At 42.3% G+C, this 26,332-nt stretch overlaps 2 protein-coding genes and 1 long non-coding RNA gene across 6 annotated transcripts in view; 2 read left to right on the forward strand and 1 right to left on the reverse strand.

Moving 5' to 3' along the window:
- The window catches only part of C5 (complement C5), a 72,660-nt gene extending 57,198 nt beyond the window's left edge, over nt 1-15,462 (reverse strand). For both annotated transcript variants that reach the window (XM_083721582.1, XM_083721581.1), the window contains exons 1-6: nt 15,095-15,462; nt 10,340-10,532; nt 9,265-9,433; nt 8,149-8,219; nt 6,976-7,067; nt 1,159-1,241 (exon numbers count right to left, since the gene is read on the reverse strand). In XM_083721582.1, the coding sequence (XP_083577708.1) occupies nt 1,159-1,241; nt 6,976-7,067; nt 8,149-8,219; nt 9,265-9,433; nt 10,340-10,532; nt 15,095-15,159 (673 nt within the window). In that variant the 5' untranslated portion in view covers nt 15,160-15,462. The remainder of the gene's footprint in view (nt 1-1,158; nt 1,242-6,975; nt 7,068-8,148; nt 8,220-9,264; nt 9,434-10,339; nt 10,533-15,094) is intronic.
- Nucleotides 15,463-17,949: 2,487 nt separating this feature from the next.
- LOC310836567 lies at nt 17,950-18,609 on the forward strand. Its single transcript, XR_014560154.1, has 2 exons — nt 17,950-18,033; nt 18,206-18,609. It is a non-coding gene; the product is annotated as an uncharacterized lncRNA (long non-coding RNA).
- A 1,916-nt stretch (nt 18,610-20,525) lies between these two features.
- Nucleotides 20,526-26,332, forward strand: part of CNTRL (centriolin) — a 63,685-nt gene continuing 57,878 nt past the window's right edge. Inside the window, exons 1-2 of one of the 3 annotated variants that reach the window (XM_083721559.1) lie at nt 20,526-20,765; nt 21,026-21,061. The gene's annotated coding sequence lies outside the window, so the exon portion shown is untranslated. Of the gene's footprint in view, nt 20,766-20,816; nt 21,062-26,332 lie in introns of those variants that run through there. The other 2 variants (XM_083721561.1, XM_083721560.1) reach the window with 2 other exon arrangements.

The raw sequence follows: 26,332 nt of genomic DNA on the forward strand, positions 1-26,332 counted from the left end.
GCTCCTTGCTTAAGAACAGGAAAGGGGGAGAAATTTGATTCAGTTCAAATTTAGAAGCAAACTTGCCTGATTCTCACTTTTTGAAACAATATGTGAATCGAAGAACAATCACCCGTCAAAAACTGGCACTACTCTGAATTTTGCAACACAGTTCTCAAATTAAGTAATGCATACAAAGATGCATATATTAAGGTAAAGTATGCATATTATTAATGCAGTCATTAGTGAACATAACATACAAAAATATGGGAAGCTGCTTTTCAAATATCTGGATATCAGGCAAATCTGCTTATAAAAATGTGCATATTAGGAGAGATAGCACCCAGTGGATGCTATCATGTCCTAATAGGTGCTATCATGTCCTCTCTCAGTTCTCTCCATGCTGATAACCAGCTGGAAGTTTTCCTTGCATAATTGTAGAACATGCTTCCAATGAGCTTATTATTAATTAGATTTCTTACTCACCCAGGGCTGGTTACAGCAATTAAAAAATACATAATGAAAACAGTTTGAAACACATTGTAGTCAAGGGGATAAGGTGGGTGCTAATCTATATATTTGTATATCTATACGGTGTTAAAGGCCAGGGTGAAGATGTCTGACTTCAGCATAAAACAGAAACTACATAACAAGGGTGCCAAATACGCCTCTGTGGGGAGGGAATTCTATGCCTTAGGGGCTGTCACAGAGAAGGCCCTATTTTGGGCCACTAACCTCCATACTTCTGAGGGCAGCAGAACTACCAAGATGGCTCCCTCTGCTGATCTTAACACCTGAGAGGGATTGTAAGGTAGGACGTTATCTCTCAGATATTTGGGGCACAAGTCATTTAGTACTTTAAACAGATAATTAGGTATGGTAGCCCTCAACTGCCTAACCATTCATGAAATTAATCCACTGATGAAATTCATTAAATTTATATCCCACTCTTCCTGCCCCCAACCCCCGCCAAAGGAGCCTAGGGCAGCAAACCACGAGCAACAAAACAATACAATTAAAAACAAAACATTTACAAACATCTAAGGACATCTAAAAACAGTTAACAAATAAATATGTCCATCTTACTCATTACCAGTTCAAAGAATATTATAATATACCTCCCCCAAAAAGAGAATTAGTGAATTGGCTTTTTAATATTCATATAAATATCCACATTACCATATTCTTTAACTTGAAACCCAGTTTTGGCAGAGGTAGTGAAATCCTTTTGATACTTGGCTTTTATTGTCCAATAACCAAATCTATGGGGAGAAAGAGAAATTAAAAAAAAAAAAATGGGGAAAGGGAGCCTTAAAGCCACACACTGAACTTCTTGGCTGAGCAGGAATTTGGACCCAGTTTCCCTGGTCAAGCCTCTAACTACTAAAGTTGTGCCCATGGGCTAGGCTAGGGCATCTTTTTTTTTTCTTTATCTTTTTCTTTTTCTTTTCCTTTTTGAAGAAAAGTGTCCTCTGTGCTGTTTTAGACTTCAACACCTTTTTCTTTGTATTTTAGTTCCTCCTCCTCTGCAAAACTGCACAGACAGAGGGTGACCTACAGAAACGAAGATGTTAATTTCACTTTATTTCCTTTCAGTAACGTTTTACAAATGTTTGTGGTTTCAGATCGGTTCCAAGAAATTGGGGGAATTGTTACTGTGAAGTTCCTTCCAGGCTTGCCTCTAAGCAAATAGCTTTACAAAGTTTTACCAAGCAGAGGTCTGCTGCGCGTGTAGTAGCCAGTGTGTTTCTCCTGCCATGCCCCTATGTGCCAAAACTCCAACAAACTATATGTTTCCCTGTCTTGTGGCAAAATCCCAACTCCATTCCCTATTATATTTGAAGGCAAACCACTGCTTAATGCAGCAAGAAGTGACAGAAAGTAGACAAGGAAGGTGAAATAGAGAAAGAGAGAGAGAGAGAGACTATATTCTCAAAACAGAATGACTTGCTGACTGGCAAGATGTTAATTTTGCTTAATTCCCTTCCAGTATTGTTTGAGGTTACAAATAGCTTGCAATTGATTGGGCTGAACACTATGCAACTGTGATGTTTCATTCTGGTTTGTATCAAACCAATTAGCATTACAAAGCTCAACTATGGCATGTAATATGCAATATTTTTCTTATAGTTGTAAATTATAGTGCTTTTGTTTTTTGCTTTTTACTATTGAATAAACCGCTGTTAACTGTGCAAGCCATTGTAATGGATTGCTTTGAAGTCGTTTCTGCACCAAGTAATTTTTAGCCTCCAATTCCCCCCCCCCCAAAAAAAATCCATCCTGTATTTTGCCTGACCTGTCCTTTATTTTGTCCAACCAAAAGTGGCAACCCTACCATGGGCCCTACGACGCCCTTGTCATACCCTTCAACATTTCTCTGATGAAAATAGGGAAGTCCTACCATACCCTTCAACATTTCTCTGATTAAAATTAGGACATCCTAAGGAAAAGCAGGGCATTCTGGGATCAAATCAGAAACTGGGATGATGGCTTCTGTAAATCCATGACTGTCCCTGAAAAATAGGAATACTTGGAGGGTCTGCCTTGAGGTCTTCACCTTGCACTCACAAAACCTGATTCACCACACACAGAGAGACACAGCTCCTTTGAGATGGTGAAAGTTGTTTCTTTTAATCCTTTGAAATTTACACAGAGCTTAAGAAGGAAATTAGAAGGGCGACTCTCTTGCCCACTTCCTCTTTCAACTCTATGTGCTTTTCAGCACTGGGATTAATTCTACAGGACCTGGCTTGTGCATTGATTGCTTGGAAAACGTAGTCTGTGTGCATGCATTTCATTTCTTTTTGTTTTGGGGAAGGGCAATGGCAGGCAGAATGGGGGAGCAAAAAGTTTGCCAGGGGGGTGGCACCCACACCACTCGCCCCAAAATCTAAATGTGCTGTGGGACCTAAAAACCATAGCAACCCTGAACTAGTCACTGAACCACATTGGTGTTGTTAAGTGTGAGAGAGTTCTTTGGAGACCCCAATACCCTCTCAAAGCTGGGAACAGATTGATAGTTAAATCACTCTGAGTATTGCCGCTGTTTGATGGGGATAGCGGTCTCAGCACCCTGAATAAACTACAGTTCCCAGGATTTTGTGGGGGGAGGCGATGACTGTGTCATGTGCTTTGAAACTGCTTTAAATGAATGTATAGATGGGGGTCTGTGAGTGTTAGTATCTCTCTTTTGGAAATCGTGCCCATTCATACCCTCCAACATTTCTCCGATGAAAATAGGGACATCCTATTCCAGAATAATAATTTTACTATTTATACCCCGCACATTTTACTGGGTTGCCCCAGCCACTCTGGGCAGCTTCCAACATATATAAAAGAATAACAAAACATTAAACTTTTTTTTAAAAAAAATCTCCCTCAGGGGTCAGATAACTCCATACCCTCCAACATTTCTCCAATGAAAATAGGGACATCCTAATGAAAAGTGGGACATTCCGGGATCAAGTCAGAAATCAGGACAGCTTCACTAAATCAGGGATGTCCCTGGAAAATAGGGACACTTGGGAGGGTCTGCACAACGAAGTTTACAACAATTCTATGATTCTATGACTGCAGTCAGTCAAGTCTGAGCCACCACACTGAAACAGTGCAATGTAGCATGCGATTAGAGAGGGCTGGCGGACAGCATTAAAAAAACAGAGCTGTCATCTTTTCCTTAAGGAAGAAACCAGTTATGTTCCTCCTTGCTTTCAAACACCAAATGAATTTCCAGCACCCCCTAGAGGGCTAAAGGGAAACATGTTTTGCACCCTTTAAAATACAGTGGTACCTCAGGTTACATACGCTTCAGGTTACATATGCTTCAGGTTACAGACTCCTCTAACCCAGAAATAGTACCTCGAGTTAAGAACTTTGCTTCAGGATGAGAACAGAAATCGTGCTCTGGTGGCGCGGCGGCAGCAGGAGGCCCCATTAGCTAAATTGGTGCTTCAGGTTAAGAACAGTTTCAGGTTAAGAACGGACCTCCAGAACAAATTAAGTACTTAACCTGAGGTACCACTACACATTGAGAGTGCTGCACATCCCCTTTATTGTATCTTTAAGGGATTTTGTAAGGGCCAAACGAGATGTGATGTGATGTTAACTGCACAGGTGACATTAAAATGCATGGTTTTTAAAAAAATCTAAACAGCAATCAAGGTGAAGCTGGAGTTCCAGGAAGACCACAGTGGTCAGGGAAGAAGAATCAAAGTACAGTGGTACCTCAGGTTAAGTACTTAATTCGTTCTGGAGGTCTGTTCTTAACCTGAAACTGTTCTTAACCTGAAGCACCACTTTAGCTAATGGGGCTTCCTGCTGCCACTGTGCCACTGCTGCACGATTTCTGTTCTCATCCTGAAGCAAAGTTCTTAACCTGAAGCATTATTTCTGGGTTAGCAGACTCTGTCACCTGAAGCGTATGTAACCTGAAGCATATGTAACCTGAAGTACCACTGTATTTTCCTCACAGCTGTAGTTCCAACCAAAGTCCCTCCCCTTAAAACTGTTCTGTGGGACTGGTAGGGTGGAAAGCAGGTGGAAAGGGGGGGGGGCAAAAGTAGGTATCGCTAGAGCCAATGTGTCAACTAATTCTAGTTTTGTCTCCATCCTCCTCCATGTGGAATTCCTCAAGGGATAACACTAAGGAGGAGGGAGCTGACAGACAATGCTGTTCTCTGGATTGGTTGACAGTAAAGCGAGATGAGCGCCACAACCCCAGAGTTGTCCGCGACTGGACCTAACGGTCAGGGGTCCCTTTACCTTTACTTTTAAGGTAAACAGGTAAGGCAGGGTAAGGGCAGGTAGACTGATGTTCCCATTCCCCTAATGGAACAATCTCCACTGAAGCTGCTATTTATGCATTGTTAAACTATGGAACTTGTAGTAAGGGCCACCAAACAAGATGGCTTCTAAAAAGAGTTAAACGAATTCATAAGAGGAGAGGCCTATCAGTGGCGACTAGCCATAATATCTATGCTCTCAGTGGTTTTCAACTAGTGTGTCGTAGCACCCTGGGGCACCTTGAATGATGGTCAGGTGTGCTGCGAGCAACACGGATCTCCATCCCTCTTTCCTTCCCTCCCTCCTCTGATGCCCTCTTGCTTCTCTGTCTTCCAGATGCTTACAGTGGCTCTAGCAACAAGCTCCCCAGGCAAATGGTGCCTCTGGGGCTGGCCAGGGGGTGCTGATTGCCAGGAGCTGAGGTGGCCTCAGAATAAAGTGGGTCAGTGTGAGGAGGCACCTCTCTTTGGGGCAGGGGGCATGGCTCAGAGACCAGGAGCAACTGCGGGAGCTGCCCGGAAGACTGGCAAGAAGAAGGGAGGAGGCTGAGGGAACACTCCCCAAGGGAGGGTGTTCAAAAAGGAATGAGGGGGTGCCAGCTCTGCAGGCAAGGGGTGACATAACAGGGCATCTGAGGCTCATGCATGTTTCCCCATATGGTGCGTCACAGAAAGAATGTAGCTGGTCAAGGGAGCCATGGACTCAAAAAGGTTGGAAACCTCTGCTCTGTAAACACCACAGCTGAAGGCAGCTTCTGAATACCATTTCTTGAAACCAGAGGAGGGGGAAATATTCTTGTGCTTGGGTCCTGCTTCCTGGTTTCCCCATAGGCACCTGGTTTACCATTGAGAGAACAGGACACTGGACAGAAGCCCCTCGCAGTGCAAAGAATGGCTCAGGGGAGATTTTGCTGGGACTTTGTTGGGAGAAATGGTCCAACTCCCCTGCCCCACAATTGCATTTCCACTGTTGCTCATCACCACACCACAAGTGGATTTTTATAGCCAGGAAACTAAATTTATTCAGCCTATACTACAGAGAAGCCTAGCAGCAGACGTCATGGTGGGGCTGAAGTCCTTATCTAACACAGAGGCAGATTTAGGGAAGAGCTCCCGTTGCTCGGTCCCTGCTCCTGCCAACCTAGCAGTACGAAAGCACATCAAAGTGCAAGTAGATAAATAGGTACCACTCTGGCGGGAAGCTAAACGGCGTTTCCGTGTGCTGCTCTGGTTCGCCAAAAGTGGCTTAGTCATGCTGGCCACATGACCTGGAAACTGTACACCGGCTCCCTCGGCCAATAAAGCGAGATGAGCGCCGCAACCCCAGAGTTGGCCACGACTGGTCCTAATGGTCAGGGGGTGGTTACCTTTAACCAGTTCTGCCTCGCTGGGTACAGAGCCTGGGGGTGGGTGGGTACTACAACTATGATGTAGTGAATTGAGCAGAATGCAAGAGGCAATGGAACATCGAATTCTGGACTTGCAGAGGGTGCTGCTGAGATTTGAAAGACCAAAGTCCACCCCTGCCTGACAGTCCAGCAGGTGGATCACTGTCTCTTACTGGGAGCCCTTGAAGGCAGCCCTGTATCAGGATGTTGTTAATGTTTGATGTTTTACTATGTTTTATATATGCTGTAAGCTGCCCCGAGTGGCTGGGGAAACCCAGCCAGATGGGCGGGGTATAAATAATAAAATTATTAATCATAATAATTATGGGATGGGATGGAGTAAGGCAGTCAGGAGGGTTTTAGGGTGCAGAAGTATCAACAGGAGTGCTGGATGGGCTCAGCCATCGTGTTTGCACCATGCTGAGCTTGTCACCACCTCACCCCTCACCTTCCCAGAAATGAGCAGCAACTCACCTGTCAGGTGGTCAGATAAGTGCCTCTGCCCCATCATATCAACCACTAGTGGAGACAAGCCTTCTTCCTTTCCCTTCCACTCAATATTTGGTCTCCAGTTTTGAGAGGTTTTATCTAATGAATGGATTTGTAAAATGATAGTGAAACCCCCACCCCCCTCTACCCTGTAAAGGCTCCAAAATTATTTGACAGTAGTGACAAATATTCGCTGCACCATGGGATAAGTCCTGATCAATCCACTATATTCAGGCTATATAAAAAAGATTTTAAAGCTGACTGAGCACACATCCCTCATACTAAATAAAGGAAAGGTTTCATTCAACCCATAACATTTAAAATATGAACAGATCTACTTAGGATATGGTGGGATTTTGAAGTCAGGGAAAGATAAAATCCCAGTGACGTCCTCTTCTTCGATAATATCCACTTCTACTCCATCAGGATCCTTTACAGAAAATAAAAACAGCTTTTACAGCTATGGCACAATGTTAATTATCCAAATGAGTAAGATAGCATATATGTCTTAGGATAATCAAGTATAGAAATCCACAAAGTATGTATGCTCTTTTGAATCTTTTTACCTATCTTTTAAATGAATTATCTCCAACTTAGGATATTTTTGAGCTGGACGAGGCTATCACACCCACACCATATGTTTAAACTACCTGTAATGAACTTTAAAGCACATGGCTTCCCACAAAGGAATCTGGGAACTGTAACTTACCTATTACAAGAGCTGCAGCTCCCAGCACCCTTAACAAACTACAGTTCCCAAGATGCTTTGGGGTGAGCCATGTGCTTTCAATGCAAGGTGTGACTGTAATGAAGCAACGAAAGAGCACAATTATATTCCATGAAGAGCTTGAGCATTCCCCTAGCTGCTCAGTGAAAGCTGCTAATTCAAGTTCTTGGCGGAAATGATTATTCCAGGCCACATAAGGACACCTGGTGTCCCTTACTATTCCTGGTGCTCCTTGACTGCTTTGAACGGCAAAGTGCGGCAGTGTGTGTACTTTGGAACTCCCTGCCTATTGAAATCAAGCAGGCACCTTCCCCATACACTTGTTGGTGCCTGCTAAAATCACTCCCATACTCCACATGGCATAATGATGAAGCTGAGCCCCGCCTCAATTCGAAACAGAAGAATTTTTCACATGCACACAGAATAATGTGAGGAAAGAATTTTTCACATGCACTATGGCATAACTGCTTGTTTTCTAATTGCTTGTAACAATCATACACCTACATATATGCTTTAGAGTTAAATATGAGTCAATAAACTCTTTTGACTAGTCAAGTAATTAGTTCCATAATACAATATTAATAAAAGCTTACAAATACTTCAAGAGAACTGGTTTCACCATCTTCTTCTTTTTCATCTTTTCTCATCTGCCCCTTGTAAAAATAAGCTGCCTAGCTCCTTAATAAATCTCATATGCACAAGTGCACAAAAGCTAATTTCACACTGCAAAAATTAATATTTTTTGACACGGCACAAAATGTGTCTAGCTGCATGTTAGGCTCACCACAAATGTTAAGGTGGCAGATCTTCGCGCTGGCTTCAGTTCTTCATTCAAAGAATAGACCCTGACCTTCACTGTAATGTAAAAATGTTTGTTTAACTTACTTTATTTATAAGGAAATCTTTCCCTCACTTTCAGTCCCATTAGGGCTTCCCAAGGCAGCTACCAATCAATAGAATCACAAGCACAAGAAAACCATCAACCAATAGCAAAAGAAACACACACAGCAACAGCAGCAGTGCAATGGCAATCAACAACAACCAATGTTAACTATAATTAATCACCAGACGGATTACACTCATGGGGAGTGGGAAGTCAGGATGCACACTTAGGCATCACCTAAGTAGCAGGACGTCACCATACATAAACTTTGCATTTCTGTGCGTGGATTCTATTTTTTATTTATATCTTGCCTTTTTCCCAAGATGAGATTCAAGGCAACTTCCAAAATTTAAAAACATCAATTAAAAAAAGAAAGAAAGAAAGTTAAAAGCAATAGTTAAAATCCATCAAAACATATTTAGAACCAGCAATTATCTCAATAGGAAGGTTTTCGCCTGCTGGTGGAAGGATAATAAGGAGGAAATGGCCACAATATGGGACTGTTAGCAGACCTTGTAGCTTGGATGAATTATATTGGAATAATCACTTGCAGTTTCTGGAGTTCAAAGGATATATTCATGTTGGAACGACTTACAGGATGAGAGGAGATGCAAGAGAGAAAGTAGCTGACATCTTGTCTCAATAAGTTGGAAGAAACAACAAAATAGCTAAGCTTGTAGGAGTGGAGTTAACTTCGACAGAGATCACTGGCTAGATCACTGGACAAACAGTGTCTTGTGTGGTTTAAAGTAACACATGCAGTAATTACAAACTCAAGAGAAGGAAATTTACAGTATTTGCTTTTCTGCAACAGAGACCTACTACTACTGCACTATTATTGTGCTATTGTGTCAATGACACATAGCAGAACACACACAAGACGTTTGGAAGACCACGAGTTGAATTATTAATTGATTCAGTGCTATAGGTTAAAAATGTTTAGGACTTTTAAATAAAACAAGATCAGGATAATGTGAATTGCCACCAAGTGTTTAGCAAAAGGAAAGCTGACTTTACCTGACTGATCCGGGGTGTAAACAGGTTTGTCAGTCTGAATAAAGAGAAAACCATTCTCATATGTAATAGGCATTTTCTTCTCTCTTGTAAAGTGTGGAGAAATGGCTTCCAAATACACATGCCCAATTGAATTCTTTGGGTCTCTGCTTGACAAATCTTTTGGCTGAATCTAGAAATGTGATAGAGAATAGTTTTAAAAACATACATGCCAGAGTAACCCATGAGAGGAAAACAGTGGCAGATACATTTTGTGGTTTCAAGGGTATTGCCCTGCATATGTTAAGTCATGATTTATGTATTTAAACATTTTTAAAATGTTTTTGGGCAAAGCCTTCACACGAACATAAGGAAACTATATTATATACACATGCAAGCACATGTAATCAAAAATACAAACAAAAAATAATTAAAAGAGTACAAGAGAGCTAGTATGGACTTATGATTAGGTTGATGTACTAGGTGTTAAATAGTGGGTAGACATAGCAGACGACACAGTGATTTCTGCAAAGCAGCTCTTTATTTGTAAGCTGGAACAGAACTGAACAGCAAACAGCTCAGCCGGCCTGCTTTTATAGGCAGCCGGCTGTCAACATTGTAGCAACAACAACCCAGGGTTTCCCGCCTAAAATAACTGGCGTGGACCTGAGTGAAAACTATATACACGATACTCCTGGTGGCCAGGGTGAGAACTTCAATACATAACACCAGGACCTAGGAGACCAGGGTTCAAATTCCCACTCAGCTATGAATCTATGGGATGGGCCACCCCTGCAATGGTGGGCATGACCAGAGGCAAAAGTGGATGGAGCAATGGATGTATTTTTGTACAGTAGGTGACTTTCTATACACAAATAACCCTTCTTTGTCCTCCAAGCAGGCAAGCAAGTGGCATTATTAGAGTTCAAAGGCACATTCAAGCCAGACAAAAACGCTTTAAAGTACAAAGCAGGGCCAGTGGTGGGTAAGGTCTGTGGTGAGTTCTGAAGGCCACATAGAGAGGCCTGGAGGGCCTGAAGTTAGCCAACTTTGTTATAAACCAAGCACATAAATGTATCAGAAATGCTGTACTACATACCGTTAACGTTACAGCTCCTTGAAACTTATTGGCAGGTGTTAACTGAACATGACCAGAGGCAAAAGTAGTTTGCTTATCTGGGAAGCTTTTCACAGATATTGTGACTGGAAACTCTTGTTCATATCCAAAGGCTTGAATCACCACCATCTCAGAGGCCCCAACACGTAACATTTTGGGTGAAGAAACGACATAACTGTAAGAGAAAGGGGCATCAATTTTATTTTTTTTATGGATTCCAAGGAAAGCTAATAAAGTGCTGTCTGAAAAAATGGGGGTGGGGTAGGTTTATTAAGCACTTAAATGACAGTCAACAGCAGGGGGCCCATGTACTCCATTTATATAAGGATAAACTCTGCTCAGTTGCCATATGTAAAACAAACTGACCAAACCCTATAAAAACACCTTCTTTTTTCTCAGAACCTCCTCTTCCTGTTCTTTTCCAGGCAGGTAATACTTCACCACATCCTTGTGAATACCCCTCAAGTACTTTTTTCTTCTTCTGCATCTATTCGTTACTGAATTGGGGTAGGTAAGAAATTCTGGCTCCCCTAGAGAAACCCGAACTGACTGTGGTGACTTTAGAGCAAGCAGGGCACAGGCCTTCCATCCCAAATGCTGCCAGCCACCACTGCTAATAGAGGCGCAGTTATGCAGGCAAGTTGAAAAGCTGGCAATCCTAGTTATACGTATTCACTTCTGCACTGAGTTTATTCACATCTCACTTTATAGCAGCTGAGAAAATACTCTCAAAATAAAACCACGCTCACAACTGCTACAGGAAATCTGCTCCACAACTGAGCTATTTAAGGTGGCTCAGGTTGTGCCTTCCCAACCGCTATTCTGATCCTAAACAACAAAGGGCATTAGGCTGGATCCATAGCAAGGAGATCACCGTAAAGGTTCTTCGGGGATGGCACGCCAACCCTAAGCTGTAGCTCAGAAGAGAGGGCAGACTGCCACTTAGGGCTCATCCAGACTGCCTTTTGTGCTGGGCTTTAAAGTTCTGTATCCAAGCTTCCCCGCTTTCCCCAGGTGAAACTGTGTTTTACTGCTGAATGGTGAAATGTGAGTTTTCCTGGGGAAAGTTGCAGGACAAAATAAAAACCACTGAGACACAGACTTGTGCCTGGGAAATGTGGTGCTAAAAGAAGTCATCAGTGGTGCTGAGTTGCCCCCTAGAGTTGCCATGCCTGCACAACATGATGGTGAACCACCTCTCTTTATCTTTAATGTTTCTTATCTCTCTGTTCTCTCCCCCTTCCTTCCTTCCTTCCTTCCTTCCTTTCTTTTTTCCTTTTGCTTTCTTTTCCCCTTTCTCTCTCTCCTCTCATGTCTTTTCAATTCTATCTGTTCTAGATATTTTATTGTATTGTGAAAACTTTAATAAAAATGATTATGAAAAAAGAAAGGAAAGCACATTTTTAAACTTACCAAACATGTAGTCTTTTTTTTCTTCTTCTATGCTAGGGGAATAGGGAACCTTTGGAACTCAATTTGAAGTGCATATTTTAAAGGTCTTACAGCCTATATTTCCATACTTTGCTTTGCTGCATATTTTGTGATTTCAAATCTCTGCTGGGGTTCTCTCACCAAAATGTACTTGCACCAAACTTGAATATCCACAACCAGAAGGAAATATTGGAAATAAGGTGCCTCATATCCTTAAGTGTGGCAGGCTTTGCAGGGCTGAATTCCTGCCCAAAATCACATGGCCATTGTTTCCATGAGGGTTGTCAGATAAGTCAGCATATTGCAATCAGCATATCGTCTTCCTGATCTTACCCTGGCTGGCTTGCTGCCACTGTGTATCTGACCTTATCCTCTTTATTATTCTTTCTTACCTGGCTTTTGGCATGAAAGGAGCCCTCAAGGTGAATTACACAAATCACGTAAACAACACCGTCAGCCCGTAATCATTTAAATAAATAAGACAAACAGAACCAGTCTGACAGCAATATTAAAATGTCACAGGGGGGTCGAAAGAGTGTTTGAAAACACAGCTGAAAATACAAGTGACACAGGGTCCTGTGCAGGATTCCCCTGCCTGAGGTTTGTTTAAAGGAAGAGGAACATAACTGTGATGGCTGACTGAAGCAACTGCCCCCACCCCCACCCAAAGAAAGGAGAACATATTGTGCAGATGGGTTCTTAACTATTTTCCCTCCAGCTACTGTTTTTCTCAGCCCCAGATGTGGTAGAGATGGGGAACTTCAGGCCTTAGGGATGGGTGTGGCCCCTCCAGACCACTCTATCTGGCCCTTGCGACACTATCCAGGTCATGTCTTCTCCCTAGGCCATCACTGGCATTGCTCCATGCATTTAATTGACTTCAGCTGCAACAATGCCTTTGTGGTTCAGTATGCACCATACCTTTAAAAGCACATACACCCCCCAAAAAAAAGAATCCTGTGAACCATTGTTTGTTATGGGTGCAGGAAACTGTAGCTTTGAATGGGGTAAAGTACACTTCCCATGGGGTTTTTCGGGGGGCGGTGCTTTAAAGATATGGCATTGGCACAGCCTAGTTTGCTTGCCTGCGTGAAGATCTGAGTTTCGTCTTGCTGGAATGTAGCCTGGAATGTAGGGAGGGATTGAATCACCCCTGGAGGATCAGGGTTGTAGTTTGAGGCTGCTCCTGGATTCCAGCTGCCACTCAATTCTCAAATTGCTTCTGTGGTTAAGAGTGCTTATGCCCAGGGTCAGTTGTCCATACTCCTGTGAACTCCCACTTGGACTATGTGGTGCTGCCCTTAAAGATGGTCCAGAGACTGCAGCTACTGCAGAATGCAGATGCTATATTGATAGGTGGAGCAGCCTTATGGGACCACATGGCACTGTCCTGAATGCACTGCACTGGCTGCGCATGAGCTACCAGGCACAATGCAAGGTGTTAGTTAAAGGTAAAGGTACCCCTGACCATTATGTCCAGTCGTGGATGACTCTGGGGTTGTGCGCTCATCTTACTCTATAGGCTTAGGGAGCTGGCATTTGTCCGCAGACAGCTTCCGGGTCATGTGGCCAGCATGACTAAGCCGCTTCTGGCGATCCAGAGCAGCGCATGGAAATGCCGTTTACATTCCTGCCGGAGCAGTACCTATTTATCTACTTGCACTTTGACGTGCTTTCAAACTGCTAGGTGGGCAGGAGCTGGGACCAAGCAATGGGAGCTCTAAAACCCTAATTGGCTTGGGACCCAAATACTTAAAAGGGTGACTTCCCCTCTACCAACTATCTCAAATCCTACAATTAGTAGGTGTGGCCTTATTGATGGAGCTGCCTGGTGGTCCTGATCCCTGACAGGGCCTTTTCTGTGGTGCCCCCTCATTTGTAGACTGCTCTCCCTGATGAAGTGCATCTGTCTCCATCATTAATAACTTTCAGGAGGAGTTTAAAAACATTGCTATTTACCCAGGCAATTGCAGACCAAATAATCCTGATCCTGGCAACCCTGGAAACACTATGTCGGAGAATGTTTATTACTGTAAACTGCTTTTAGATGTTTTAAATTATAATTGTTTTTAAAATGTTTTAACTGTTTTTAAATATTGTTGCCTTTGTTTTAAGTTGTGTATGTGTTTGCCAGCCTACCTTCTTTTGGGAGGAAGGGTAGAATACAAATTAATTAATTAATTAAAACAAACAAACAATAGTACAAACATAAGCATTGCATATATTACTCCATCCACTTTTTTGCCTCTGACACCCAGAAGGTTGCTCATGAGGATATGTGGCCCTGTGTGGGGAAAAGGGTTCTCCACCTCTGAAAAAAACCAAGACCCTATAGTTGTTCCCCTGCTGGGAGGGGAAGCATCTTGAGAGGGAGAGGGAGGTCTGATGAGAAAGCAGCTGAAGAGAAAACAAGCAAGGAGTAAACTACACAGGACTCAGCACTGCATATAATTTGAGCGTCACATCTCCAAATGCCTTTTTGTTGGTGGGCATATTTGGGCAAGGAGCTCAGGAATGAGGGTGCTACCACTCAAAAGGTGCTGCTTACCTGAGGCAGGGTCTCAGGTGATGCCAGCAGCAGCAGCAGCGGAGACAAGTTCACAAGGACAAATGGGGTACTGCTGCACTACCTTCAGCCTGTTCTCAGCCAGCCCCCATCTGCCTGCCTTGTTGCTTTCAACCATTGGCTCTGACCACCTAAAGGTAAAGGTAAAGGGACCCCTGACCATTAGGTCCAGTCGTGACCGACTCTGGGGTTGCAGTGCTCATCTCGCTTTATTGGCCGAGGGAGCCGGCGCACAGCTTCCGGGTCATGTGGCCAGCATGTCTAAGCCGCTTCTGGCGAACCAGAGCAGCGCACGGAAATGCCGTTTACCTTCCCGCTAGAGTGGTACCTATTTATCTACTTGCACTTTGACGTGCTTTCAAACTGCTAGGTGAGCAGGAGCTGGGACCGAGCAACTGGAGCTCACCCCGTCGTGGAGATTCAAACCGCCGACTTTCTGATCAGCAAGTCCTAGGCTCTGTGGTTTAACCCACAACGCCACCCGCGTCTGACCACCTACTGTTGGCCTTATACTGTCGGTACAAAGCTATGGAAGAAGAGGCTTTTTGAAGTGCAAAGGGTCCATATTACCTAAGGCTTCCAAAATCAAAAGCACTACTTTTGCATCAGCAATAGTAAATGGAATCCAGCAATACTCTTGGAGAATTCTTTGCAATCTTGTCATAGTTAGCAACCCGACAGCCCCATTCTGCATCTGCCCCATTTTAACACAACAACAGACACAAGCAACCCTTACTTACGTTTGCTCCTGAGTCAAACCTCTTCCACAAAAGGCCAGAAATAAGAAAATACCAAGAAGATTCATGTTTGCCCTGAGCAGCTGAGGTTGATGGGGGGAGACAAGCCTTTTGGTCTTCTGGTTGCCTGCAAGTCTGTAAATGGAATTTGCTAGCAAAATTTCTCTAAGTTAATCATTCATCAGATCTCTGATATCTGAAGAGGATTTTCATTTCATCACAGAAAAATTCCCCTTCTCTATTCCAGAAAAAAATTAAGTTGGCTGGGTCAAACAGGAGCACCTAATTCGGAGATTTCATTTCTGTGTGTCTTTAATCTTGTGCATACAGAGGAAGATATTGTCGAGGGAGACACTCCTTCCTCCCCAGAGAATACAAACCTTTTAGGAAGTAATGCAAGACCTTCCTCTTTTGAATGGTTTGCAGAGATTGGCTGGAACATGATGCTTCATTTTGGTTTATCTTTTCTATGTCTAGCTTGATGTTGAGGCAACTGTGTTTTTTAAAAGTTAGAAAATATGTCTCAGGATAAACTCACTGTATAAATAAAGATTACACAATTATTGAACTGTCTAATAGTTGTCAACTATGTTTTTTAAAAGTTAGAAAATATGTCTCAGGATAAACTCACTGTATAAATAAAGATTACACAATTATTGAACTGTCTAATAGTACCACACTAAACATATGTTTTTAAAAACACTAAACATGTTTTTTTTAAAAAAAACAACAGCACAGTTGCTTAACATCTTTTATTCATTGTTATTTTATGTATATGCCTTTTTAGAATTTGCTTGTTTATTTAAAACTAGGAAAGCCACTTTGATAACCTCCTTATTTCATTTCTCAATCCATCAAAAGGAGAAGTGGGGCTTTAACCCTGCAGATCAAATGCAGCCCTCCACACTTAACTATCAGGCCCCTGGAACTGTTTCCAGCCACAACCACTTTCATCAGGCCATATCACCTCACCACACCCTGTTCCAGACCCTTCTTAATTGCTTTTGCCTGGCTGGAATGTGTCTTTGAAGTGTCATTATGCCTCTTACTTGACTGTATGCTGGTGAGTATGCGTAGAAACTTCTGGCTTCAGCATGGCTGGAAAATACCCTACCATATAAAGATAAGAATCATATCCATTGTTCTGCTCGCTTTTACATCTAGCCTCACCCACTTTTGTTTCCGATATCATTCAGCACTGATATGTACGTATCCAGAAGGTTGCCTGCAGTGAGAGAATGTGGCCTCTGGGATTAAAAAGATTCCTTAAAGGTAAAGGTAAAGGAGCCCCTGACCATTAGGTCTAGTCGCGGATAACTCTGGGGTTGCGGCGCTCATCTCACTTTACTGGGCGAGGGAGTCAGCGTACAGCTTCCAGGTCATGTGGCCAGCATGACAAGCCCTAGGCTCTGTGGTGTAACCAACAGTGCCACCCGCGTCCAAAAAGATTCCTTTGTTTAGTCGTTTAGTCGTATCCAACTCTTCGTGACCCCAAGGACCACCAGGCAATCCTGTCTTCCACTGCCTCCCGCAGTTTGATCAAAAAAAGATTCCTTACTACTGCCTATATATTGATGCTGGAACCTTACTTCCAGTAAAACCTAGAGCCATTATTGCCACACTGTGTGCAGTATCTAGGACACACTAACATGCCAGGCTGTGTACACACCATACAGTTACAGCATGTGATTCCCCCTAAAGAATCCTGGGAACTGTAGTTTGTTAAGGATGCTGTGAATGGTAACTCCATGAGAGGTAAAGTGCAGTTCCCAGGATTCTTTGGGGGAGCCATGTGCTTTAAACGTATGTTGTCTGAGCATCTAAATAAAGCTTGTGAATAAACTCTGGAGTGAGTTTTTGTTTGAAAGAACCATGGACTGTGATATGAGCTGAACAGAGGGACCCTTTCCCTTAATTCTAAGATCGTATGGCCATACCCACCCACCCCAGCAGCAATTTTACACTTGCCTTCATTTTGTGGATGTTAGACTTTTAGTGTAAGAACAAAGTTGGTATTGTAAGCTTCCGCTTTTTTAAATATAGTATAACTGTGTAGACATGTGCCTCTGTAGATGTCTGTCTTTGATTTGTGCACGCTAAGTGGAATGTCCTAGGAAAACAGATGTTATGCAAGATTTTGCAAGTTTAAACAAATACTTTAACCAACGTTTACAGGAAAGACTGTTTGCAAAAGAAATCATTGACCAATGAAATCATACCCATACCCTTCACACTTAGCAGGAGGTCACTCCTCCCTCCTATGTGAAAAGTAAGAAAGTTATCCCTTGTCATGTGCAAAGACGGGAGTCATCCTAGTTTTCTTGGGGCTCCCTCACAGGTTAGAAAAATATTATGTGGAAGAAAGAAAATCCAAACACATGGGACACCATACTCAGAAATGGGAGATCTATTGTAAACAATACTGTATTTGATAATATACTGCTACAAAGTGCAACAAAATGTTGCAGCATGGAACCACAACAAAAAGTTGTTGTGTGAAATCCTTCAGGCCCATTTTCAGCATACTGCATTCCAGAAACCAGAGGTAGCTTGTGAGGTGAGCAAAAACAGTGACATACTCCCACCACCAGCACTGCTGCACACAATGCGGATCTCCTTCACTGTTGCTGTGATTATCGCCCTGTTGTTCGATATAGTCTAAGTGTAGGCTCTGAAAGGCCTTTAAAAAAAATTTAACCTCATGCTTCTTTATTTATTAATTTTTATTTAATTTTACAAGAAAAGAAAAAGAAAGAAAAAAAATACATAACACTGTAAACACATTTATATACATGTTTTCCAAAATGCAAACTAAAAAAGAAAATACTTTTTATAACCAATAATATTACCAAATTCATGCCTGAAACATTACAATATATAAATCTTAGTTAAAATATTATAAAAGGCCTTCATGTGGCAACCACATTGCTGAAGTTAAACCAGTGGCGTAGCGTGGGGGGTGCAGGGGGGGCCAGCCGCACCGGGCGCAACATCTGGGGGTTAGGGTTAGGGGGCGCAAATCCATGGGTTAGGGGGCACAAATCCACAGGTTAGGGGGCGCAAATTACTTGCCCCGGGTGCTGACAACCCACGCTACGCCACTGAGTTAAACAGGTCTCAGCCTGCTCAGTGCCTAGATGGAGTAGCCTGACGTATGTAATAAATAATAACTATATATGCTTACTTACAAATCAGTATTATCACAGAACCTAATTACTTGTTACAGCAATTAATTTCTGTTGCTGATCATTAATGCATAGATTAAAAAATAGGGAACTCTCTCCACATGAACCAACCTGGACCCTGCAATCATCCATGTGAGGCCCTTCTTCATCTGCCCCATAGGAAGTTCAGAGTGTGAAAGTACAAGATCTGGCCTTCTCAGTAAGGCACACTTGGTGCCGTCGTAATCCGTCTTTAGGCACCAGGTAAATACTTTTATTTTCCCATGGCCCTTAACTTTGGCCCATAATTTGAAGGGTAGCATGGTTCTGCCTTTGTTCGGCATAGCTATGTTTTTTTATATTTTTATGGGATGTTTTTACTGGCTTTAAAGGAAATGTAGTAGTGTACTGAAATTTCAGGACATTTTAGAATTTCCAACATCTCCTCTCTTGCCCATCCTTTAGCCTTTCACTATAAATTAGACCCTTAGGCACTGCCCCTTACTTCAGAATGAGTATTTATAGTTCATCACAAGCTGAACATGAGATTGCAGAGTGATGAGACTGCAAAAAAAGATGAATGTTTACCACATTTCTCGAGATTTTCTAGGTACTGAAAATATACACAAGATATAAAACTACTAGAATAGTGTTTACAGTGAGATAAAACAGTAGCCTTCTATTTTTCAGAGCCATGCTGACAGAAACAATAAATCATGCTATCAACTGAGATTAATACAGTGGTACCTCGGGTTAAGAACTTAATTCGTTCTGGAGGTCCGTTCTTAACCTGAAACTGTTATTAACCTGAAGCACCACTTTAGCTAATGGAGCCTCCTGCTGCCGCAGTGCTGCCGGAACACAATTTCTGTTCTCATCCTGAAGCAAAGTTCTTAACCCAAGGTACTATTTCTGGGTTAGCGGAGTCTGTAACCTGAAGCGTATGTAACCCGAGGTAGAACAGCTTGCTCTATGGTATTAACCCCTTCGTGCATTAATTAGACTTTTGCATGTTGGTTATACAAGGCTGGCTATCCCACAATATGAACCTGCCAAGGTTTTGAGATCTTCAAGGAGGCCGTTCTCCCAGCCCCAGCACCCTCACAGGCATGCTTGGGAGGGCGAGGGCCTTCTTGGTGGTTGCTCCCAGACTTTGGAACACCCTTCCTAGAAAAGTTGGATGGGCTCCCTCCTTGTTGTCATTCTGCTGGCAACTGAACATTTTCCTGTTCCAACAGGCTTTTGGGAACTGACTGCTTTTGATTAAAGGACTGTGTGCACTACTTTTTTATTGTCATTATTTTCATTGTTTTAATAGTTGTTATTCATGCATATACGGTAGTTTATTTCTATAACTGTTTATTTTATTTTATTTTACAATTGTTTTGAAATACCTGCCCAACTCGACAGCCAATGTGTTCATTTGTTAAAACTACTAATTTTATGAAACAATGCATTTCTAGAAATGAAAAATTTTCTATTATGGAAAACCTTCATCCTACATCACTGATTATTTAAGTTACTTTGAACTCGTTAAAAAAGCAGCCTAAGACATGGCAGCCCTGTATTCGGAAATTTTAAATGTCTGGTTTTTTTCCATTTTTTTTATATGTGATGTAAGCAGCCCAGAGTGGAGGGAAATCCAGCCAGATGGGCGGGGTATAAATAATAAAATTATTATTATTATTTTCTATATTTTTAGTGGTTCTTATTTTAATGTGTACTCTGCCTTTAGTCTCTGTCAGGTAAAAAGATGTGGTGTTTATGTGTTATAAGAGAGAGAGTGAGAGAGAGAACATGTTCTGTACAACACTTTTCCCAAACAGAAGGTCTGCATTTTGCAAGCTGCCTTCGGAGGCTTCGCCCTGAAAGGCCTTTTATACGTGTGTTGAAATAAATACAAATAAACAAAACAACAGTACCAGCCTATACACAAGCCTCCTCTGAGGTAACTCCCATTGAGTTAAACGGGGCTTACTCCAAAGTAAGTGCATCCAACATTGCAGCCTGAGGCTGTAACCTTAGGCTCACTTAACTTTAAGTCCCATTTAACTCAATAGGACTCGCCTCTAGATGGGGCTAGTTAGTTGTAAGAGCCATAGTAAGAGACGCGGAAACAGTAGGCGGGGACGTTGACAATAAAAGGCGGGAAAGCGCCCAACGACCTAAATCTGGGCGAAGAACAGTTAAAAAGAGAAAGCGAGGGGGCGGGGTGGAGGCGTGGTCACTGCGGGAAGCCCCGCCCCCGCGCTCCAACCCTCTCTCTCCTTTTCAAGCCGTCAAAGATGGCGTCGCCGGGCTGTTAAAAGGATCTGCTTGTCAGCGTGAGGCAAATCCTCACCGGCGAGCGCTGAGCCGCCGCCTTCCTGTTTAATTTCCATCAAGTTTCAAAACTGGAGGGAAGAAGGAAAGGGGAAGACGGTCGAGAAGACATTTATATAAAAGCGAGCCGGGCCACGAGCGAGCCCGGCAGCGGCTCCCCTGCAAGCCCCGGAATGTTAGCAGTGACGGTGAGGCTCGGCCCGCGCCCTGAGGGGTTGCCATGGCGACGGGAGTAATCAAAGCGGCTCCCTCAGGGAACGCAGGCGGGAATAGGCCGTTGGGCGGCTGCCGTTGAGTGCCTTCATCCCTTCAGCGCATCCAAGGGGAAAGGAGGAGTCGGGACGCCCTTACTCTCTTTGGGGAGGTGTGTGGGGTGTCGGACCTCAGGGCCCCCACACAGGTTAAGGGAAGGAGGAAGGATTAGTTTATTTTCTCTCTCTCTTTCTAGATATTTGATTATTTGGCTTTCTGTTGACTTTTAGAAGTAAGTGGATGGGATGTTTTTTTAAATGTGTTTCTCTTTCCTCATGGTTTTAATGTATCTAAGTGGGCTTTATTGTCTGTCTGGTTGTAAGTGGTTTAGGGTTGCCGTGGGCAGGATCATTATACTGTAAATCGCCCTGTGCTCCTCAATTAATTAATCAATAATAAAGAACGGGCAACTTTGATAAAAAAAATAAATAAATAATTTCTATCCCACACACTTTCAGCATAAATTTATGTTTTAACACGGTGAATTGTAAGAGTAGTTTCAGGGCCGTGGGGCCAGAGGAAGAAAAGGAACGAAATAAGCTCTGACCTTTCCTTTTTAAACAGAAAGAACCTCCGGTTGTGTGCACTTGTCACATATGCGATGACAAGTATTACTACGAGTGTTCATTTGTTAAGGTTTCGTTTTTGTTTTAAGTGTAAGAAAAGGTAAAGGGACCCCTGACCATTAGGTCCAGTCGTGGCCGACTCTGGGGTTGCGGCACTCATCTCGCTTTGTTGGCCAAGGGAGCCAGCGTACAGCTTCTGGGTCATGTGGCCAGCATGACTAAGCCGCTTTGGCGAACCAGAGCAGTGCACGGAAATGCCGTTTACCTTCCCGCTGGAGCGGTACCTATTTATCTACTTGCACTTTGACGTGCTTTCGAAATGCTAGGTTGGCAGGAGCAGGGACCGAGCAACGGGAGCTCATCCCGTTGTGGGGATTCAAACCGCCGACCTTCTGATCGGCAAGTCCTAAGCTCTGTGGTTTAACCCACGCCACCCGCGTCCCTTCTGTTTTAAGTGTACCTGGTTGTAATTGTTTTATCTGTAAATTGCCTTGAGATGGTGATTTATAAGGTGATTAATAAATCAATAATAATAGTTCCTACTGAGAAAACAGACCTACTGAAAATAATGAGCATAACTTACTTAGATCTGTTATTTTCAGTGGGTCTCCTCAGTGTAGAACTTAGCTGAATACAACTAAATCCTTTAAAATAAAGCACACTACATGTCTTCCAGAGTTGCAAACAGAATACAGTCGTACCTTGGAAGTCGAACGGAACTTCAAAACGTTCAGAAACCAAAGCGCAGCTTCCAATTGGCTGCAGCAGCCAATTGGAAGCCACGGAAGCCCTGTCGGACATTTGGGTTCCAAAGAATGTTTGCAAACCGGAACACTCACAGGTTTGCAGCATTTGGGAGCCAAAAGGTCCGAGTACCAATAAGTTCAGGAGCCAAGGTATAACTGTAGTAAGAAAGAGAGAAGTGCAATTTAAAAATAATGTTCATAATAAAAAATACTCGCATTACATGTCAGTCTTCTTTTTTAAAAATAATCATAATAATTACAATGCATATCAGTGCAATTTAAATATGATTATCCTATACCACTGTTTCTATGTCCTGCTTAATAAATAAACAAATGACGATGATAAATAGTAATAATAATAATAGAAAAATATTATTATGACCTTCCTTTTTCAAAAATCCTTTAAAGTAGAGATTTTTATCCCAGTCTGTGTCTGTCTTGGATTTGAAATTGTTTTTACTGTTGATTTATTATTGGTGTTTTTATTGTTACTTTCTTCAAGGTGTTTCATGGGAAGCTGTTCATAAATGAAATGCAATAATAATGCACACTAATGTAGCAAATTAAAACAACAAATTCAAGCAACAGCAGCCCTATTTTCTACCCAACTTTCTTGGTAATCCAGAAAAGATGAGGAACCCCACCCACAGGGGAGAATGAACTAAAGCTCCCGCTGAACTGAGTCAGGTTTACCTGAGTATTGTATAGCACAGTTAAGAATCTCCAATGCAATCTACAGTGCATGTCTATTCAGGAGTAAGAACCATGGAGTGCAAGGAATTTATTGTCAATATGCGAGTATAGGATTGCAAGCCTTTCATGACAGACGTTTCATTGGTGAACAGACAGCATGCTAAGAGCTCGAGGCTGGTGTCTAGTTCCCAATTTCTTATGTAAAAAATTTAAATAGAGCAGCATGATTAAAAGAAGCAGTTCTTTTTAAGGATAGTAAATAAGCTGCCTCAATAAGGTACTTGTTCTGCACACCAATATAATCAGGGCTACCCTATTTCATACATCACAATGACCAGAAGCAAAAGCATTTTCTCTGTTTAACAGTGTTGTATTTGCACAAGGGACTTTAATATTTAATATTTCATTCATGCCACACATGAATGAAAAACTGGGGATTTCCCACCCCAGTGGGAAACATGCACTACAAGAGGGAAACTGCCCTGTATGAAGCACAATAACATCATGTCCAGTCCAACACTGTTTTGATACAAGATGCTGTTAAACATAGCACCCCTATGCTAATAATACACATATAAATTAATAAAGAACTGGAGGTGTGCAGCCCCAAATAAGCTTTGGGCCACTGCAAATCCTACTCACACACACTCCAAAAAAAGCTTCCTCTAGGAAATGCCTTTGTATCACATGTGGCCCAATGCTTCTTGAAGAATGATTGGGATAAAGATGTAATAAATAATCTGCCCTTCTTTCAAGTGCCACATTGTTGGGGGAGGCTGTTCATGTTTCCCAGCTTCTTCAACCTCTCTGCTTTGAGCGTTTCATGTCTTCCATATTTTGGAGACAATCTACTTCTAGGAGTGTGTGAGATTGTGATGTACAATATGGTGATTGTTATCCAACATCATATGGATATGAAAACAAAGTTCTGTCTGAAGTTACATTGGCTTGTTTTATAAAGCATCATCAAAAAGACAGCTCTTAAAAAAATAAGCTACTCTGAGTGATGTGTCTTTTAATGATGCTTTCAGTAAACAAGGATAAAGAGCAGTATCAAACGAGTCTGAAGTATTTAACCACCAGCCACATGTTAAATAGCTAGGAAAGAAAAAGTGAAGATGAAAGAAAGATAATATGTGGACAGATTAAACAAATCAGTGAAGCTGTTTGCAGGATATGTAGGATTATGAGTATTAAAATCTAGGTGAAATAAATTAGAGCATGTATGACAAAAGGGTTTTTGTCAACCGAGCTCTACTCAGCAGGGCTTTTTTTTCAGCCAGAAGTTGCATGAACACAGTTCTTGCACCTCTCAGGTGAGCACCTTTGCCATTCTAAGAGAACAAGGGAGGTGTTCATTGTAAGTTCAAGCATCTCTTTTTCTAGAAAAAGAGCACTGCTACTCAGAGTAAACTCATTGAAATTAATGCATCTAAGTTACTTTTGTCCATTATTTTCAATAGTTCTACACTGAGTGGGATTAGCGTTCGCTAAAACCCAAAAAAAATACTCTTTTTTTGAATTTTCTTTTTCATCTCAGCCTCACAATGTTAGTTTTGTTAGTTATACAAGTGTTTAAGAAGCTAGTTAAAATAATAAATGTGCTATTCTTACCTTATAAAGAATCCATTGTTTCCAAGTGTTGCAGAGAGATTAAAAGATAATTCAGTCCTTGCCCGCAGACTCACAATCTAATAGACATGTATGAAAAAGAATGGGTAGGGGAAAGGAAAGAAGCAAATTTAGGCACCAGTTCTTGATGTTCTTGTTCTCTCAGCATTAATACTATATTTCAGGCATGTCCAACAGGTCAATAGTGATCTACTGGTTGATCCCGGGGTGTTCCTGGTCAATCTATGAAGTTGGACGTCCCTGCTGTATTTGATCTGGAAAACTGAGCCTTCCTGCCTTTACATTCACACAAATAAGAAGCCTTTGGCAGAGACCAATTGGCTGTGCACACTCAGGGCAACTGGGAGTTGGAGCTGTGTGTTATTTCTGCCAGAGAGGACAGAAGCAAGCTCTGTGCCGCTTCTCCTTCTGCAGCCAATGAATTGGGCCACATTCATTTCTCTTTTGCCATGATGTGCTTCCTAGGAGAGGGGACACGGGTGGCACTTATGTCTAAACCACTGAACATCTTGGGCTTGCTGATCAGAAGGTTGGTAGTTCAAATCTGCACGACAGGGTGAGCTCCTGTTGCTCTGTCCCAGCTTCTGCCAACCTAGCAGTTCAAAAGCATACCAGTGCAAGTAGATAAATAGGTACCTCTGCCATGGGAAGGGAAACAGCATTTCTGTATACTCTGGCTTCCGTCATGGTGTTCTGTTTCACCAGAAGTGGTTTAGTCATGCTGGCCACATGACCCAGAAAGCAGTCTGTGGACAAACACTGGCTTCCTTGGTCTGAAGTGAGATGAGCGCCACACCCCATAGTCGCCTTTGACTGAACCTAACCGTCCAGAGGTCATTTACCTTTTGCCTTAAAGCTTCCTAGGAGACAAGAGGTATGGTCTTCCCTGGCCATTGGATCCCTGACTGGTGGCAGAGGTTAAAGTGTACTTTCCTTTCCTTCTGCAGACTCATAGCAGCAGAGAATGTTAGGGAGAAGTAGCTTAGCGTAGCAGTTTAATAAACAGTGGCCTTAGTTTTAAGTTAGCTTTGGGCAATATGACTGGTTGCTTTGAAGAGCCTACAGCAGAGACCATATGAGTCATCAAAATGTGCATGCTTTATATATCAAGTGAATTAAAATTAATGTTGTGATCTGCTTTTTGTTACTGTCCAAATGAGATGGCAGATAGTAGATGTGCTTTAGCAACAGAAACAGCTTGAACTGCCTTCAGGTATTCTTGGGAAGGCAATGTGTTATGTAACACAGGGTATTACATATAATACACACAGAGGGACACACATGCTGGGCACAAAACACTCTTAGGTGTAGACTTGCACCCTACAAAAGTCAGTTTTAGTTGTTTGTTCTCTGGTGTGTGTGTGTGTGTGTGTGTGTGTGTGTGTTTACCATTTGTCATCTGTTTGCCTCCCATTTTGCTGAAACAGTTAAGGAGAAAACAGGCCTGATGTTTGCCATTCATGTTTATAACTGTAATAGGCAGGCAACTGACAATACTCTTCCTCAAGAAAGTAGTTGTAGGTGGAGGCATCTCTAATGTAGTTTGCTTCTTTGGCTGGTTTTCTTATCCTACAACTCTAACAGAAACTGTTCATATAAGCTAAAGTGTTTCTGCACTAGTGGGGGTGGGGTGGGAAACCACAGCTTCCTGAAAGCAAACTGAGGACGTGGTAAGTAAGCAAAGATAGAAGGCATGAAATTTGAGTTAGCTCTGGCTGCCTACTAGGCAAGTTGCACTGAGGGACGTGTGCACTAGTGGCTTTCCTTATTATTTTTTGGTTTATCCTCATTTTTAAAGTTCATTTTGTAAGTCACTTTGAGTTTCACTTTTTGAAAGAACAGTTAAAAATAAGGATGAAGAATGAG

This window comes from Podarcis gaigeae (assembly GCF_964106915.1).
Source record: "Podarcis gaigeae genome assembly, chromosome: Z".
NCBI lineage: Eukaryota > Metazoa > Chordata > Lepidosauria > Squamata > Lacertidae > Podarcis > Podarcis gaigeae.